At 47.8% G+C, this 13,865-nt stretch overlaps 1 protein-coding gene across 20 annotated transcripts in view; it reads left to right on the forward strand.

Annotated features, from left to right (window-relative positions):
• MAST4 (microtubule associated serine/threonine kinase family member 4) overlaps positions 1–8,336 on the forward strand; it is a 589,582-nt gene extending 581,246 nt beyond the window's left edge. For 18 of the 20 annotated variants that reach the window (XM_021076748.1, XM_021076749.1, XM_021076750.1 and 15 more), the window contains 2 exons: positions 1,352–1,533; positions 1,880–8,336. In XM_021076748.1, the coding sequence (XP_020932407.1) occupies positions 1,352–1,533; positions 1,880–5,766 (4,069 nt within the window). In that variant the 3' untranslated portion in view covers positions 5,767–8,336. The remainder of the gene's footprint in view (positions 1–1,351; positions 1,534–1,879) is intronic. The other 2 variants (XM_021076753.1, XM_021076767.1) reach the window with 2 other exon arrangements.

The following is a 13,865-nucleotide window of genomic DNA, read 5'->3' on the forward strand; positions in this document are numbered from 1 at the left end:
AACGTAGTTTCTCTGGGGACTGGCCAAAATGCAGAGCACGGAATTGCTATTTTGTATTATTAAGGTTCATAAAACTCTTTGACTTTTTAAACCAAGTACATTTATTACTTTGCTTAAAATCACACACACACATTTATGGAGCCTCCTCTTTAGGTCATGTGGAATATACTGCTTCAGAGGCTACAGATCGTAAACGTGTGCTTCTGCTCCCAAGTGTGACCCAGACTTGAATGGTGGTCAAGGAACTCTGTGCAGCTGCCTGCACTTTAAAGCCATCTGAAGCTGTGCTGTTTGCTTTAAGATGGGCTTGTTGGCACCGGGTACACGTTTGCTTCTGCTGCAGCATGGTGTCTGCTGCCCTTCTGAGAGGAGAAGCTTCAGTTCTCCTTTCTTGGTTTTTTCCTTTGTAAACCTACAGCCTCCACTGTCATTAGGAATAGTCAAGAGCTCATGATGGAGTAGGCGCAGCAAAGAGCCCCTCGGAGATAAAGCGTCTACCTCTTGTGCCACCTTTAAAGACTTCTATATCCAAGATGATGATTTTTCCTATGGGATTTACTATGCTTTCTCTCTTAATTAAATTGTGTCAGTATCTTTGTAGGTGTGTACTCAGAAGCTTTCAGGCAAAGAACACTCTCCTCATAAACTTGATGAATAAATAAATGAATACACATTTATTATTTATTATATTTGTTATATATTTTCTCAGCTGTTTTTTTTTTTTTTTTTTTTTTTTTTTTTTTTTTTTTTTTTGCTGTACCCACGGTATGTGGAAGTTCCCAGGCCAGGGATCAAGCCCACACCATAGCAGTAACCAAACCACAGCAAGGACAATACCAGATGAACCTGCACCACAGCAGGAACCAGAGCCACAGCAGTGACAATACCAGATCCTTAAGAGAACTTCCCATTGTGTATTGTCAAAGCCTCTTGCTTTCTAAGTCATAAAAAGTTTTTAATATAAAAGCGGGACACAGAGCTCCTGTTGAGGCTTAGCAGGTTAAGGATCCATGAGGATGCAGGTTTGACCCCTGGCCTTGCTCAGTGGGTTAAGGATCCAGCATTGCCGTGAGCTGTGGTGTAGGGTGAAGATGCTGCTTGGATCCACGCTGCTGTGGCTGTGGTGTAGGCCGGCAGTTGCAACTCTAATTCAGCCCCTAGCTTGAACTTCCATAGGCCATGGGTATGACCCTAAAAAAGAAAAAAACAGTGGGACCCTACTCTTAAATAGGATCTGCCATTATGTCACCATCTCTGGCATAGACGCTTATACTGACTGCACTGTATTGCGGGTAGGCAGCAGTGGTTCTGAATGTAGAATCTGACTGCTTTTCTCCTATTTTCACTCTAGGAGGAGATCCCTTTTCAAAAAACTAGCCAAGCAGCCTTCTCCTTTACTCCACACCAGCCGAAGTTTCTCCTGCCTGAACCGATCCCTGTCATCGGGGGAGAGCCTCCCGGGGTCACCCACACACAGCTTGTCTCCCCGATCCCCTACGCCCAGCTATCGCTCCACCCCCGACTTCCCATCTGGTGAGTTAGTCCCCTCGCCTAGGGAGATCTGAGAGTCACCATCCGAGATCCTGAAAGACATGCTTACTGCAGCCTAAGGAAAGAAGGTCGAGGGTGGAACTGACAGAGAACAGGATTTGCAGGAAGGTCAGAAGATATGGCTATTTGGACCATTAAATAAGACAGGAAGTTGTGAGTTAACCCTTGGTGTGGGGAGGTTTATCTGAAAAGCATTTATTCATGAGACTTAGATGTTGGGACAGTTTGCTGACCTTTTCCTGACCTCACCTAAAACAGCTTGGTCCGGAAGCATGGAAAGAAAAGGGGAGGTAGCCATTGCTGATTGCATCCTGTCTTTCACCCACAGGTACTAACTCCTCCCAGAGCAGCTCCCCAAGCTCTAGTGCCCCCAACTCCCCAGCGGGGTCAGGACACATCCGGCCCAGCACCCTCCACGGTCTGGCCCCCAAACTCAGCGGGCAGCGATACCGGTCTGGAAGACGGAAGTCGGCAGGCAGCATCCCACTCTCCCCGTTGGCCCGGACGCCCTCTCCAACGCCACAGCCCACCTCCCCTCAGCGGTCACCGTCCCCTCTGCTGGGACACTCCCTTGGCAATTCCAAGATCGCCCAAGCCTTTCCCAGCAAAATGCACTCCCCTCCCACCATCGTCAGACACATTGTGAGGCCCAAGAGTGCAGAGCCCCCGCGGTCCCCACTGCTCAAGCGCGTGCAGTCGGAGGAGAAGCTCTCTCCCTCCTACGGCAGTGACAAAAAGCACCTGTGCTCCCGAAAGCACAGCCTGGAGGTCACCCAGGAGGAGGTGCAGCGGGAGCAGTCCCAGCGGGAGGTGACCTTGCAGAGCCTGGAGGAGAATGTGTGTGATGCGCCAGCCCTGAGCCGGGCCAGGCCAGTGGAGCAAGGCTGCCTTAAGCGCCCTGTGTCCCGGAAGCTGGGCCGCCAGGAGTCTGTGGATGAGCTGGACCGCGAGAAGCTGAAGGCCAAGGTGGTGGTGAAGAAACCTGACGGGCTCTCAGAGAAACTGGAATCCCGCCAGAAAGCCCACGGCCTTGGCAGTGACTTGGAAAACCTCTCTGCTTTTAGACTAGAAGAGCGAGAGAAGAAAATCTATCCAAAGGCCTCGGAGAGGTCAAATCATTTTGAAAACAAAGCAGCCATGCAGGAGACCCAGGCCCCAGGCAGCCTGCTAAAAGATGCTCTCCACAAGCAGGCCAGCGTGCGGGCCAGCGAGGCTGTCACCTCTGAGGGGGTGGCAGCACCAGGGGACCACAGCCAGGGCACCTGTGACCTCAAACGAGCCTCGGCTCACAGCAGCCTCCAAGATGGTGTGTGTCACGCCACCCACAGGCCCACCTCTGGGAAGGGTGACAACAAGGAGAAGGCCCCCCAGGCCAAGGAAGGCCTCCGGTGTGAGAAATTAGACAGCAAGCTGGCCAACATTGATTACCTCCGAAAGAAAATGTCCCTTGAAGACAAAGATAATGGCCTCTGCCCTGTGCTCAAGCCCAAGGTAACACAGGGTGCCCACGAGTGCCTGCCAGGGAATGCGGGCCGGCCTGCGGGAGGGCAGCAGGAGGCCTCACCAGCCTCCGAGCAGCGCCCACGCAGCAGCGTCCACGCAGCTCAGATCAGCTCCGTCTCCTTTGTCCCCCTCAAGGCCCTGGCTGGCCGGGTGGAGGGTGGAGTTGAGAAGCCTGGCTTGGCCGCTCCTGAGTCACCTGTCCGGAAAAGCCCCTCCGAGTATAAGCTGGAAGGGAGGTCTGTGTCGTGCCTGAAGCCCATCGAGGGCACTTTGGATATTGCCCTCCTGTCTGGACCGCAGGCCTCCAAGATGGAGCTGCCTTCCCCGGACCTGGCGCAGAGCCCCAGCCCAGGCAGTGACCTGGGGCCCCCCGTGCCACTAATTGCTCCCAGCAGTGGGATGAGGAAGGGTGAAGCCATGGGTCAGAGGGAACCCTCCGCTGCCGGCTTCAAGGTGAACAAATCCTACCTGCTCGATCCTCGGTTCCCGCCCCCCAGCCGGGGTCTGCAGGGTTCACCCGCAGGCCCCCTGCCTGACCCAGAGCTGAAGCTGGACAGGAAGGTGTCCCACACAGCCAGGCCCCCGGCCACCATCATGGAAAGCCATTCCCAGCGGGGAGAGGGCAGCCCCAGCCAACACCAAGACCTCAGCCCTGACATTAAGCTCCTTCCCTCCCTGGGCCAGACCCTCCACAGCGCCAACCCATCCAGAGCGCGCAGCCCACTGCTATCTGACGGTGCCACCTCCAGGGAGAAGCCCAACGGGAGGGAGGTGTCCGAAAGGGGCCCTTCCACAGCCAGAAATGAGCGGTTGGCTGTGAGGGCCGACGTCTGCAGAGACCCCTCCAAGGAGCTGTACCCACCAGAAGCTGCTAAAACCAACGACAACTCCAAAGCCCTTCCCACTGTGGGGAGGACCCACCCAGATGTCTGCACCCAGACCCCGGTTGTGGAGAAGGCATGCGGGCCTTATGGGAAGACACACCCCAAAGACAGCCGAGATGAGGTGAGGCCGCCGGCCAGAGAGGACTCCTCTTTGCACTCAGCAGGGGCTTCTCATGAGAAGGAGCTGGGCAGGGGTAAGAGTGGCCTGGAATCTAAGCCAGAAGCTGCTCCTGCCAGGTGGTCTCTGGAGCCACCAGGAACAGAGAGTGGAAAGAGTGAGAAGCTCTCCAGTTGCTCATCTTCACAGAAAGATGGTCCCAAGGAACCAGAAAGGAAAGAACAGTCCCTGCAGAAGCATCTCAGCAGTACCTCTCAGCCCCCACCCACCACCAAAGAGCTGCCCAGCCTGGCCACTTGGCAGCACTGCAGTCCACCAAGCCACCCTGTGGGTAGAGAGCCAGGGAGCAAGCCCTGCACTGCAGACCCCAGCTCCGGCCTCCAGGACCCTCCCAAGCCAGTTCCTGCAGTGCATGGTGAAAGCAGCAGCCACAAGCCCAGGCCTGGCCCTGACCCAGGCCCTCCAAAGTCTAAGCATCCAGACAGGTCACTCGCCTCCCAGAAGCCTAGCCTGGGGGCTGCAGTGGGCAAAGAACCTGGTGCTCAGCCCCTGGGGGTGGAGGGGAAGGGCAGCAGTAAGGGCCTGTCGGAGGTAGTCCCTGCCCTCCCAGGCCCCCAGAACACGGCCAACAACGTGATTGGCCAGGGAGGAAGCGGGCCCTCAGCCCCCCTGCACCCGGAAGGATGTCCTCTAGACAACAAGGTGAGACCCACCGGCGGGGGGCGTCCCCCAGAGGTGGCGATGGAGAAGCCGGGGCATCCGCCACGGCAAGGACCGGCAGGGGCCAGTGAATCGGTGGACCAGAAACTTCCCACTGTCGGGGAAAAGCAAAATCCGTCTCCAAAGCCCCCCAAACCATCCACTGTGAAAGACTGTTCCCCTCTGTGCAAACAGACAGACAGGAGCCCGAGTCCGCTGGCCACCAGCACTGACAGAAAGGCTGAAGGGAAGAAATGCACCGAAGCACTTTACACCCCGGTGGACAGCGGGAAGCCGGGGGCCAGCCTTGCCCCCGTGCTCTGCGAGGCCAGGCCAAAGGGCACGGACAGGCTGGCAGCAGCTGTGGGGAAGGGCTGGCCAGAGGCCAAGGGGAAAGGGCCGGGTCCCCAGAAGCCACTGGCCGAGGCGGGCAAGCCCAGCGGCATGAAACGGTCGCCCTCGGCCACGGTTCAGGGCTCTATCCACTGCGCTACCCTCCCCGAGAAGTCTCTGAGTTACTCCTCAGGCTTCCCCGAGGCGAGACCTGCAGTTTCAGAGGCTTCCACAACCTTCAGCGACACCTCCTCTGCCAAGGCCAGCGGGGCCGCGGCTGAGCCCCCAGCCTCCAGCAGCAGGGACCATCGGAAGCCCCTGCCTGGCAGCGATGGCAGAACCCAAATGACAAAGAGTGACTCCTTGCCCTCCTTCCGCAGCTCCGCCATCACTCTGGATTCGTATCACCCCAGCCCAGGTGGGACGGGGGGCGCCGGCCCCTGGGACAGGGCCCTCTCGGGAACGGCCACAGTGGGAGAAACCAAAGGGAAAGAGCCTGCCCTCGCCGCCCAGCCAGCTCAGACTAGGAAACAGAATGTGGGCAGAGAGGTGGCCAAGCCGTCCCCAGCTCTAAGCATGGAGCGCCCCGTCGCCCTTCCTTCTGAGAAGGACTCTGGGGTGCGGCAGAGACGGGGGAAAGAGAGTTTGCGCAGCAGCCCCCACAAAAAGGCCTCGTGATGGGGCAGGCCTGGGGCGGGACCTGGAGACCCGGCCTGCGCCTGTTCCTGCGTCTTGACTCCCTTGGAAACCAGCACTGTGGGAACGCCCCCCAGGCAGAGCCTGGAGCCTCCTTGTCCAGGAGGGAGAAGAGGTGAAAGAGAGGGAGACCTTCTTCCAATTGCCTTCCCAGTTGTAACCGGTAAACTCTTGCCAGATAGTGTTTGTATAAAAAGACAAAAACAAAACAAAAAAACGAACCCCACAAAAACCAAATCTTTACGGTTGAGGTTGAGGATTGTTGAGGAAAAAGGTTTTTCTCTGTAAATATCTAGCAATGTGTTTGGTTTGGGATGTAGAGTTGATACCTTGCTGCTGATGGCGTCGTTTACTACAGGCTTTTTTTTTTTTTTTTTTTTTTTTAAGACTTTTGCTTTACCATTGATCATAATGTAGTAGTGAAGCAAAATGGTTAAAACTGGGTGTATGTGGAACTATAGCTACACCCACATTCATGTATATACACATCCACCCACATGTTTTGGTCTGTGGTTGAAAAGAATATTTCAAGGCTATGTTTTTCTAAGTTAAAAACATTCTTAGTAGAGTTGATGATGAAAGAACGCCGGAAATACACCAGATTGTGAGTTTTAATGTATATTTTTAACTGGAGAGCTTGACAGTATTGTATCTGGCTGCATATATTTCCAGATCCAAAGTAAGAACTGCCCGCCTCACTGCTTTTGGAATCCTCCTCCATCAGGAATGGCCAGAACAGATGGAGCTAGCCGTTTTCATTTCACGGTCATTCTGATGACCGTTTGGATCCTGGGTCCAGCTGTCTGAAAGGCCAGTTATCCTTATCTGTGGGTGTGTATGTCGGCTCTTCACCGTAGGTAGAACGGGGCTATAAACTCACATAGACTTGACTTCTGTTCTCTTGCTTTCCCTCCTTTTCATGCTTTTAAACTCAGGCCTTTATGCTGTGAGTCACGAGTCCAAGAAGCACACATTTTGTAGTAGTTCTGCACTAGCCCTGCTGTTGAACAAAAAGGAAAATTACTGGCTGCACACAAAGCTGCTAGTACTTAGGTTGAATAATAAGCATCAGGCATTGGAAGAGGTTCTCAATTTGCTTTTTTGAGGAAAGGTGGGGGGAGGGGTGGATTTTGGCATCATAGCATATATATTAAGAAATAATCAGGACATCAAATACATTTTAATACATAGCTGGGGCCTTATGTTGTAGATGAAGCTTGCTGTTTTTAGCAAGTTCCTGGGTTTCACATTCGTTTCTGATGCATCAAGTAGCTCCATACATTTCATAACAGGATCTCTTTATTTGTATGCAAAAAAAAAATACTGTATTAATAAAGAGCAGCATTTTTGTAACAAAAAGACTTGTTGGAGCTATTTGGTGCTTGAATGTGACTGTCCTTTTTACTTTTGCTAAGCCTTATTTAAATTTTGTATACCATGGAATATGTAGAACTTGTCGAATCATTTTAGTGCTGAGGGGGTCTTTTTGTTTGTTTTTTGTTGCAGTTTTCCTGGTGGCTTGTTTTGTATTGTAAGACAGCACTTGCTGACATAAGTACTAAGGCACTAAGAGAAAACACACACAGATAAGTATTTATAAGATGCTTGGGACTGATAGGAGGATTTTTTGTTTGATTTTGTAAGAGAAAAAAAATCGATGAAACCATGCTAATCCAGCACCCAACCCCCCTCCCCATGGGGATGTCTTAGAATCTTCAGCTATAAAATCGTTCACCTAAGCACAGCATCACCTTACAGCCCTGTGGATTATAAATCATTTAGCAAGGCTGTAAACTCCACTCCCAAAACAAAGACATAACTTAACCAACTGCTCGGTTGTCCTTCATTATAAAATGAGCTGGCAACAGCAGGAACAAAAAAGAAAAGTCTCCTCCTCGCCCCTAATTTTTTTCTCCCATGTGGTTTTAGCCATTCCCCATCACTGTGTTGTGAATTGTAGAAGAAACAAATATTTTGAAAGAACTTAAATGGGTTTCAAAAATGGTCTCAACATTTATAATTCATACCTGTATTTGGCGGTTGTCATAACCCAATCCTTCTGCACTCAAACATCTAGACAGGTCTGTCGGGGAAGTAGTTGACGGTTTACAGCCTTTGCTTTTTAACTGTTCAGTTCCCTTTAAAGCACAACTAGCTGCTTGTTTACAGATGATATTTTTTATGTATATTTTGTATAGTGTATTATCATTTTTGCCAAATATGTTTTTGCATTTTGGATGGCTATGGAGTACCTAAGGTTGCATTCATGTAATACCTGTTTGTTGTTGTAAACCTCTCCATTCAGCTGGTAGAAATTCTCCTGTGTTCTACTTGGTCGGTCTCCTGTGATTGTTAAGATGTGCTCCTCGGTAGTCCTCCCAGCTGTAGATTTACCAGCTTAAAAGTTTGTTAGGATCTGTGCAATAAAGTGTTTGCAGTCTTATTTTCTCTAAGAAATTCCCTATGGATGTCATAATTGTTGTATATTGAACAAATATTTATACTTATGCATTTGCATAACATTGAAATAAAAATTTAGCATGAAAAGAAAATGACTATTAAGTTTTTTCCCCTATACACACATACAAAGCATCTCTTAAATGTTACTGAATGTAACTCTCTATTATGGAAAGTGTGTTTGTTTTTTGGGTTTTTTGTTTGTTTGTTTTGCAAATTCCTTTTGGTGAGTAAAATGCTTTGCTAATATTTTTTAACTTAGACACGTTGGATTCTTTAAGAGGATGCCCTTCTTTAACTCCTTCCTCTGTTTTACACCAACCTTCTTCCTTGGCTGCAGAACTTAACTTCCACACCACGATCACCATCTTCCCCACAGTCTCAGGCAGAGGTGTCCTTTCTCAATGACCCCGCTTGTGTCATTTCTTCCAAAACCTTGCTCCATCAGTTAGCGTTGTGTTCTCTCATCTTTTCCTCCCATTCTGTCTCTTCCTTTGTAATTAAAAACCGTTAAAACCTTCAGGAAGGAAGGAAGCAACCTAACATTTATTGTCTTCCTACTATATAGGTATACTTATTACTGGGCAAGAAGCCTTTTTTTTTTTTTTTTTTTTTTTGAAGGCTGCACCTGCGGCATATGGAAGTTCCCAGGCTAGGGTTCAAATCAGAGCTACAGCTGCTGGCCTACACCACAGCCATAGCAATGCAGGATCCTAGCCACATCTGTGACCTATGCTGCAGCTTTATCAATGCCAGATCCTTAACCCACTGAGTGAGGCCAGCGATCCAACCTGTATCCTCATGGATACTAGTCAAGTTCTTAACCCACTGAGCCACAGCGGGAACTCTTGCAAGATGCTTTTTATCTGTCATCTAATTTGAGTCCCAAGACATTCCTCAAACCAAATGGTGGTCGCACCTCCACTTTTATAGATGAACAAACAGGCCCCAGACAAGCTATGAGATTTGCCTGACACACACCCTGTAAAGAGAGCTTGGATTAGAACGTGGATTCTTCTAGTTCTAAAACTCTTTACTTTTCTAAACATTATCAGGTATCATGCAGTTGAATTCCAATCCAGGCCCCTCCATGAATGATCTAGGCCATCTCATTTTCTCTTTAAATTTACATGTGGAAAAATCACATGGTCCAAAATTACAAACCCGATGATTGGTGGGAAACCATGAGCCAAGGAAGCCAAGCATTTCCTGTAATAGGGCTCCTTTATTAGTTCTAATTAATCAATAAGCAATTTCCCTTCTAGATTTTTGGTTCACAACACAAATGTAGCAGGAAAAAGTGTAGCTCTATTAATTGCAGAGATTTGCTTAATTCAGTATAAGCCAGACATTCAGGAACTCAGTGATAGCACAGTTCACTAAATTTAATTTCCCTTCTTGCTGTCCTCAAAGTAATCATATTGCATTATTCCTCTCTCTTTCTATCTCCTACCCCAGTTATTTTTGTGCATGTCTCATATATCTAGGAAAGCTGAAAATTACCACAACTTTGTTGAACCTCAGTTTTATTACTTTTTATGTACTGAAAGTCAACCATTCGGGCAAGGTTCCGGTTCTCTGGCAAATTGAATTATCCTCAGACCCTGGACTGGAGGTATTAGCACCAGTTCTCATTACAAAACAAACCAAAAAACAGCAGCATCTCTTATAACGTCACAGGGTGCTGGTGGAGCTGTCAATCCCAATACTTGGATGCAGGCACGCGCTTTGAAAAGGAAATCTCCTGAGATTGAAGTTCCCTGTGTACTTTGTGACATGCCAATCAAGTTCACATGTGATGGAAAGAAAGATCCGTTGCATATAGCAACTAGGAATCACTCCACGAAGCTTTACAAAAAGTCTATTAATATTGTAAAGCTGAAGGCCTCTAACAAAGTCATCTGCTGTTTCTCAGAAGCCCTGCCCAGAGACGGCTGTCGGAGCCAGCAGGTGGAGAATGAAGCTGTTTGCAAGGCCTCAAACAAGCCTGTTGCAGCTACCACGTCTTCATATGTCAGCCGGCGTCACTATATCCTCCAGCCCTAACCTAACTAAATAAAAATTCTCTGCTCGAAAGTTCTGTCCCTTTGGAATTTCTGTGCCACCCAGTAATGGGAGTCCCAGCTCCTCAGCCTATTGACCCTTTTCAAGGGAGGATCCTTAGAACAACTTTGGCTCCCTCTGTCCACCAGGAAAAGGAAAGAGCCACCCAGAAATCTTGGGCTTCAGCTTTTGCATTTGAAAACACAAAAGCCTTAGAAAAAGTCTACCTCCTATTTGGATACCTGTAAATTTTCACTACCAATGACCTCTTTATTCTTATGCCTTTGTAAAAACAAAAAAATTCCTTTAAACAAATTCTTAGTTTTTCTTTATTGCACCATACATGGCCATTGAAGGTGAATTAAAAATCCAGAAAGTCTGAATCACTCCAGTTCTCCAACTGCTTTCATTCTTCAATTTATATGGATTTTTATTTTTCCAAAAAATGAAATGATAGTGGGCATGATGTTTGGTAACCTCTTTTGCTTAGTATAGCATCACAAATTTATTTCAATGTCTATAAACATTCTTGTGCAACGTTCTAATGGCCACATGGCATTTCATGTTGTGGACATGCCATGTTATTTTCTTTCAGGTGCGCGTATGCACATGGAGAACCTCAGAGACAGATGTTTGAGGCCATCCTCTTCTTCTTCACACATCAACCTCGAGCCAAGGTTCACTTAACTTTTCCCTACACTTCCATCCAGCCCCCACCCACCCCACAGGCAACCATGTTAATGGTTTCTCTCTTTGTGTTCTTAAAAAAATACAGAGATATCACTGTTTTGTATGCATGTATCTTTAACTTATAAAACTCATGTTAACATGTCATTTGGGTTTTTTTTTTTTTTCCCATCAAGCTCTATGTGTTGGTTCATAAACTGTCATACATAGAGGACAAGGAGATACCGAAGAGAGAGGCAGCCACTCCGGACTGGCAGGTGGCAGTTGTAAGAAGCAAGGGAACTTATACATGAGGCTTGTCTTGGGTGGCCAGAAGACACGTAGACCTCCGTGCCCACCCACCAGGATCTTCAAAGCGGATGTAGAGGCCTTCCTGGGATTGTCATGTATACCATACCATGCAGATGGTCTCAGTAACACCTTGCTCTCTCAAGGCTGCATCCCTGGAAATGGTTCCCATTGTGGGAACACCACACATGCGTTACAAGGATGGGGAGGGGGCGGAATGTAGAAACTCCAATGGCCCGGATCCAGCTTACAGGTCAACTGGTGATGGTGTCTTCCCCATGACGCTCCTCCAACACCACGTGCTTAAGATTCAGCCAAGTTGCTCTAGCTGTATCTCAGCCACCGCTTCAAGCTCCTGGTGTGTGTCTTCCACATTTTACCGGCCCATTTTCCTCGTGATGAACACTAAAAATGCTTTGAATGTCCCCTCATAAGTAATGCTGCACTGAATGTTATGGACATGTGAGATTTTCTTGTGATGTACACCCAGAGCAGAATTGCTGGGTCACATGTTTAATCTGATGAATTTCTGCCTCGAGGTCCTAGAATTGCTGCACCAGTCTACACCCATAAGCAGTGTGGTGTAGCTCCTCTAACTCCACATCCCACCTACACTATTACCAAGCTTCCTCTTCTTTTTACCAGAACCATAGATATAAAACTTTATCTCATTTTAACTTGTATTTCTTTAATTCCTGGTAGTATCAGCATGTTCATGTTGTTATCTCACCCAAGAACATAGACTGTCTTCTTCTAACTTCTTTAATCCTTTATCTCTTGTTGGATATTTAGGTTGTTTCCAAGGACAGGAGAAAGAGAAAAAGGGAGACTCAAGCTGTTTAGAAAGCCCAGGAACCAGCTTGAATGGAGAAGGGGAAGACGGATGAATGCTCAGGTTGTCTCCTGTCCTCTGCTTACCTTTGCAGGATCTAGTACTATGTCTTATACAGCCAGATGCTAGAGAATATTGTTTAAAGATGGCGGGTGGGGGTGGAGGGTAGGTAGCAAGAGGTGAGTGTTCAATGAAGTTCACGGCATAATCTTTTGTGAGCCATAATGGCTTTTATAAACCAAATTTAAAAACAGTAAACTACTTCTTTCCTTTTTCAAGACCCATAATACTCAATAAGTGATTTCAAATTGTCAGTCGCCGGGGTGGGGCAGCAGTGGGTGGGGGTGGGAGGGGAGAGCAGGGCGATTGAGGAGCAGAGGCTTGTGGCCTGGCAGTGAAGGCAGAAGAGACTAAAGAGCTGCTTGCCCAAGACATCTCAGCCTTGGAGTAGAAGGCTCCTTAATCCTTTTTCCCCATTGTGTTGGGAAATTCCCTCTTATAGGCTATGGAGTAGTTTTTCAGATTGTTTAACTCATGGAGTCTAGCACATGTTTCTGCTGTTGTTTAATAAAGTTAAGAATAGGGAAGGATTTTCCATGAAATCATTTGGCTTAGAGTCCAAGGCCAACCCTAGTCTAACAGAATCCCAATATCTAGGGGTGAGGCATAGGAATCTGTTTTGTAAAGAATTCCCCAGCTGATTCTGGTAATAAACCTGCTTCCAGGAACTCCGGGAGTTACACTGAGCTGCTGCTTCCTCTGCAACCTCCAGACCAACTCCTGCCATATAAGGCATCCTACCTCTTAATGTGTAGGCAATTGATTCTCGCTCAACACCCAGGACCCTCCAGTCTTGACTTACTTAGAACTAACCACATCCTCTCTTGTTGTAATTCAAACTAATATTCTCTTCAGCATTCAGAGCAGATAGAAAACCATGTCAGCCACCCCTCTTGCATCCTATATTAATATGTGAAAACATTTTAAAGCCATTTATTTCATACTTTTGTAAACTTCAAGACTGCAAGTGGCACTTACTGGGGAATTAGACAAGTAGAAATAAAAAGACAGATGCCTGTCCTGAAATTTTACGTAGATAAGTGCTGGTGTTTGGGTCTATGCTGTGTTCAGTTAGCAGTAATGGCTGCTGGCACAGGGGAAAGGGAAAGGTGTAATTTGTTCCCAGATTGTGGGAGTAGCAGCTCACGCAGAGAGTCCTCTGTGATGGAGGCAAGTCGGTTTTTATGGACTTCAATGCTATTTGCTTCAGTACACTTTGAAATGCAGGGTCAGCTTACTGAGCTACAACATGCAATAATAACACATTTTTATAGGAGTAGCTTGTCAGAGCAGCAACAACATGTGATACATAAAACCAATAAACACACCATGTCTGTAGATTCTATCATAGTAACCAGGATAAAGCAATAAAATTGACAGCAGCCATTAAAAAGCTCCCTTTCTGACTTTGTAGGGTGAATTTACTGTTGCTTAAAACAGAGGAGCTGTCACAAAGCCCTAGATCAGTGCTCAGTTATGGAGGAGCATATTGTACTGCGTGGATGCAACCCGATTATAGGAAAGCTGGATAGGCAGTTACGTGCTGCCAGGGTGTGGTCCCCCATAGTCTTTAGTGTGACGCAATCCCCATCAGAGATACTCTACAGAATGTTGTTGTTTTTCCTAGTTACACACTAACTATTGTGGAGGATAGTGCAGCTCTATGGAGTGGTAGTTTAGCCGTTAATATTTCCTATCTGCAGCTTACATCCTT

This window comes from Sus scrofa, chromosome 16, assembly GCF_000003025.6.
Source record: "Sus scrofa isolate TJ Tabasco breed Duroc chromosome 16, Sscrofa11.1, whole genome shotgun sequence".
Taxonomy (NCBI): domain Eukaryota; kingdom Metazoa; phylum Chordata; class Mammalia; order Artiodactyla; family Suidae; genus Sus; species Sus scrofa.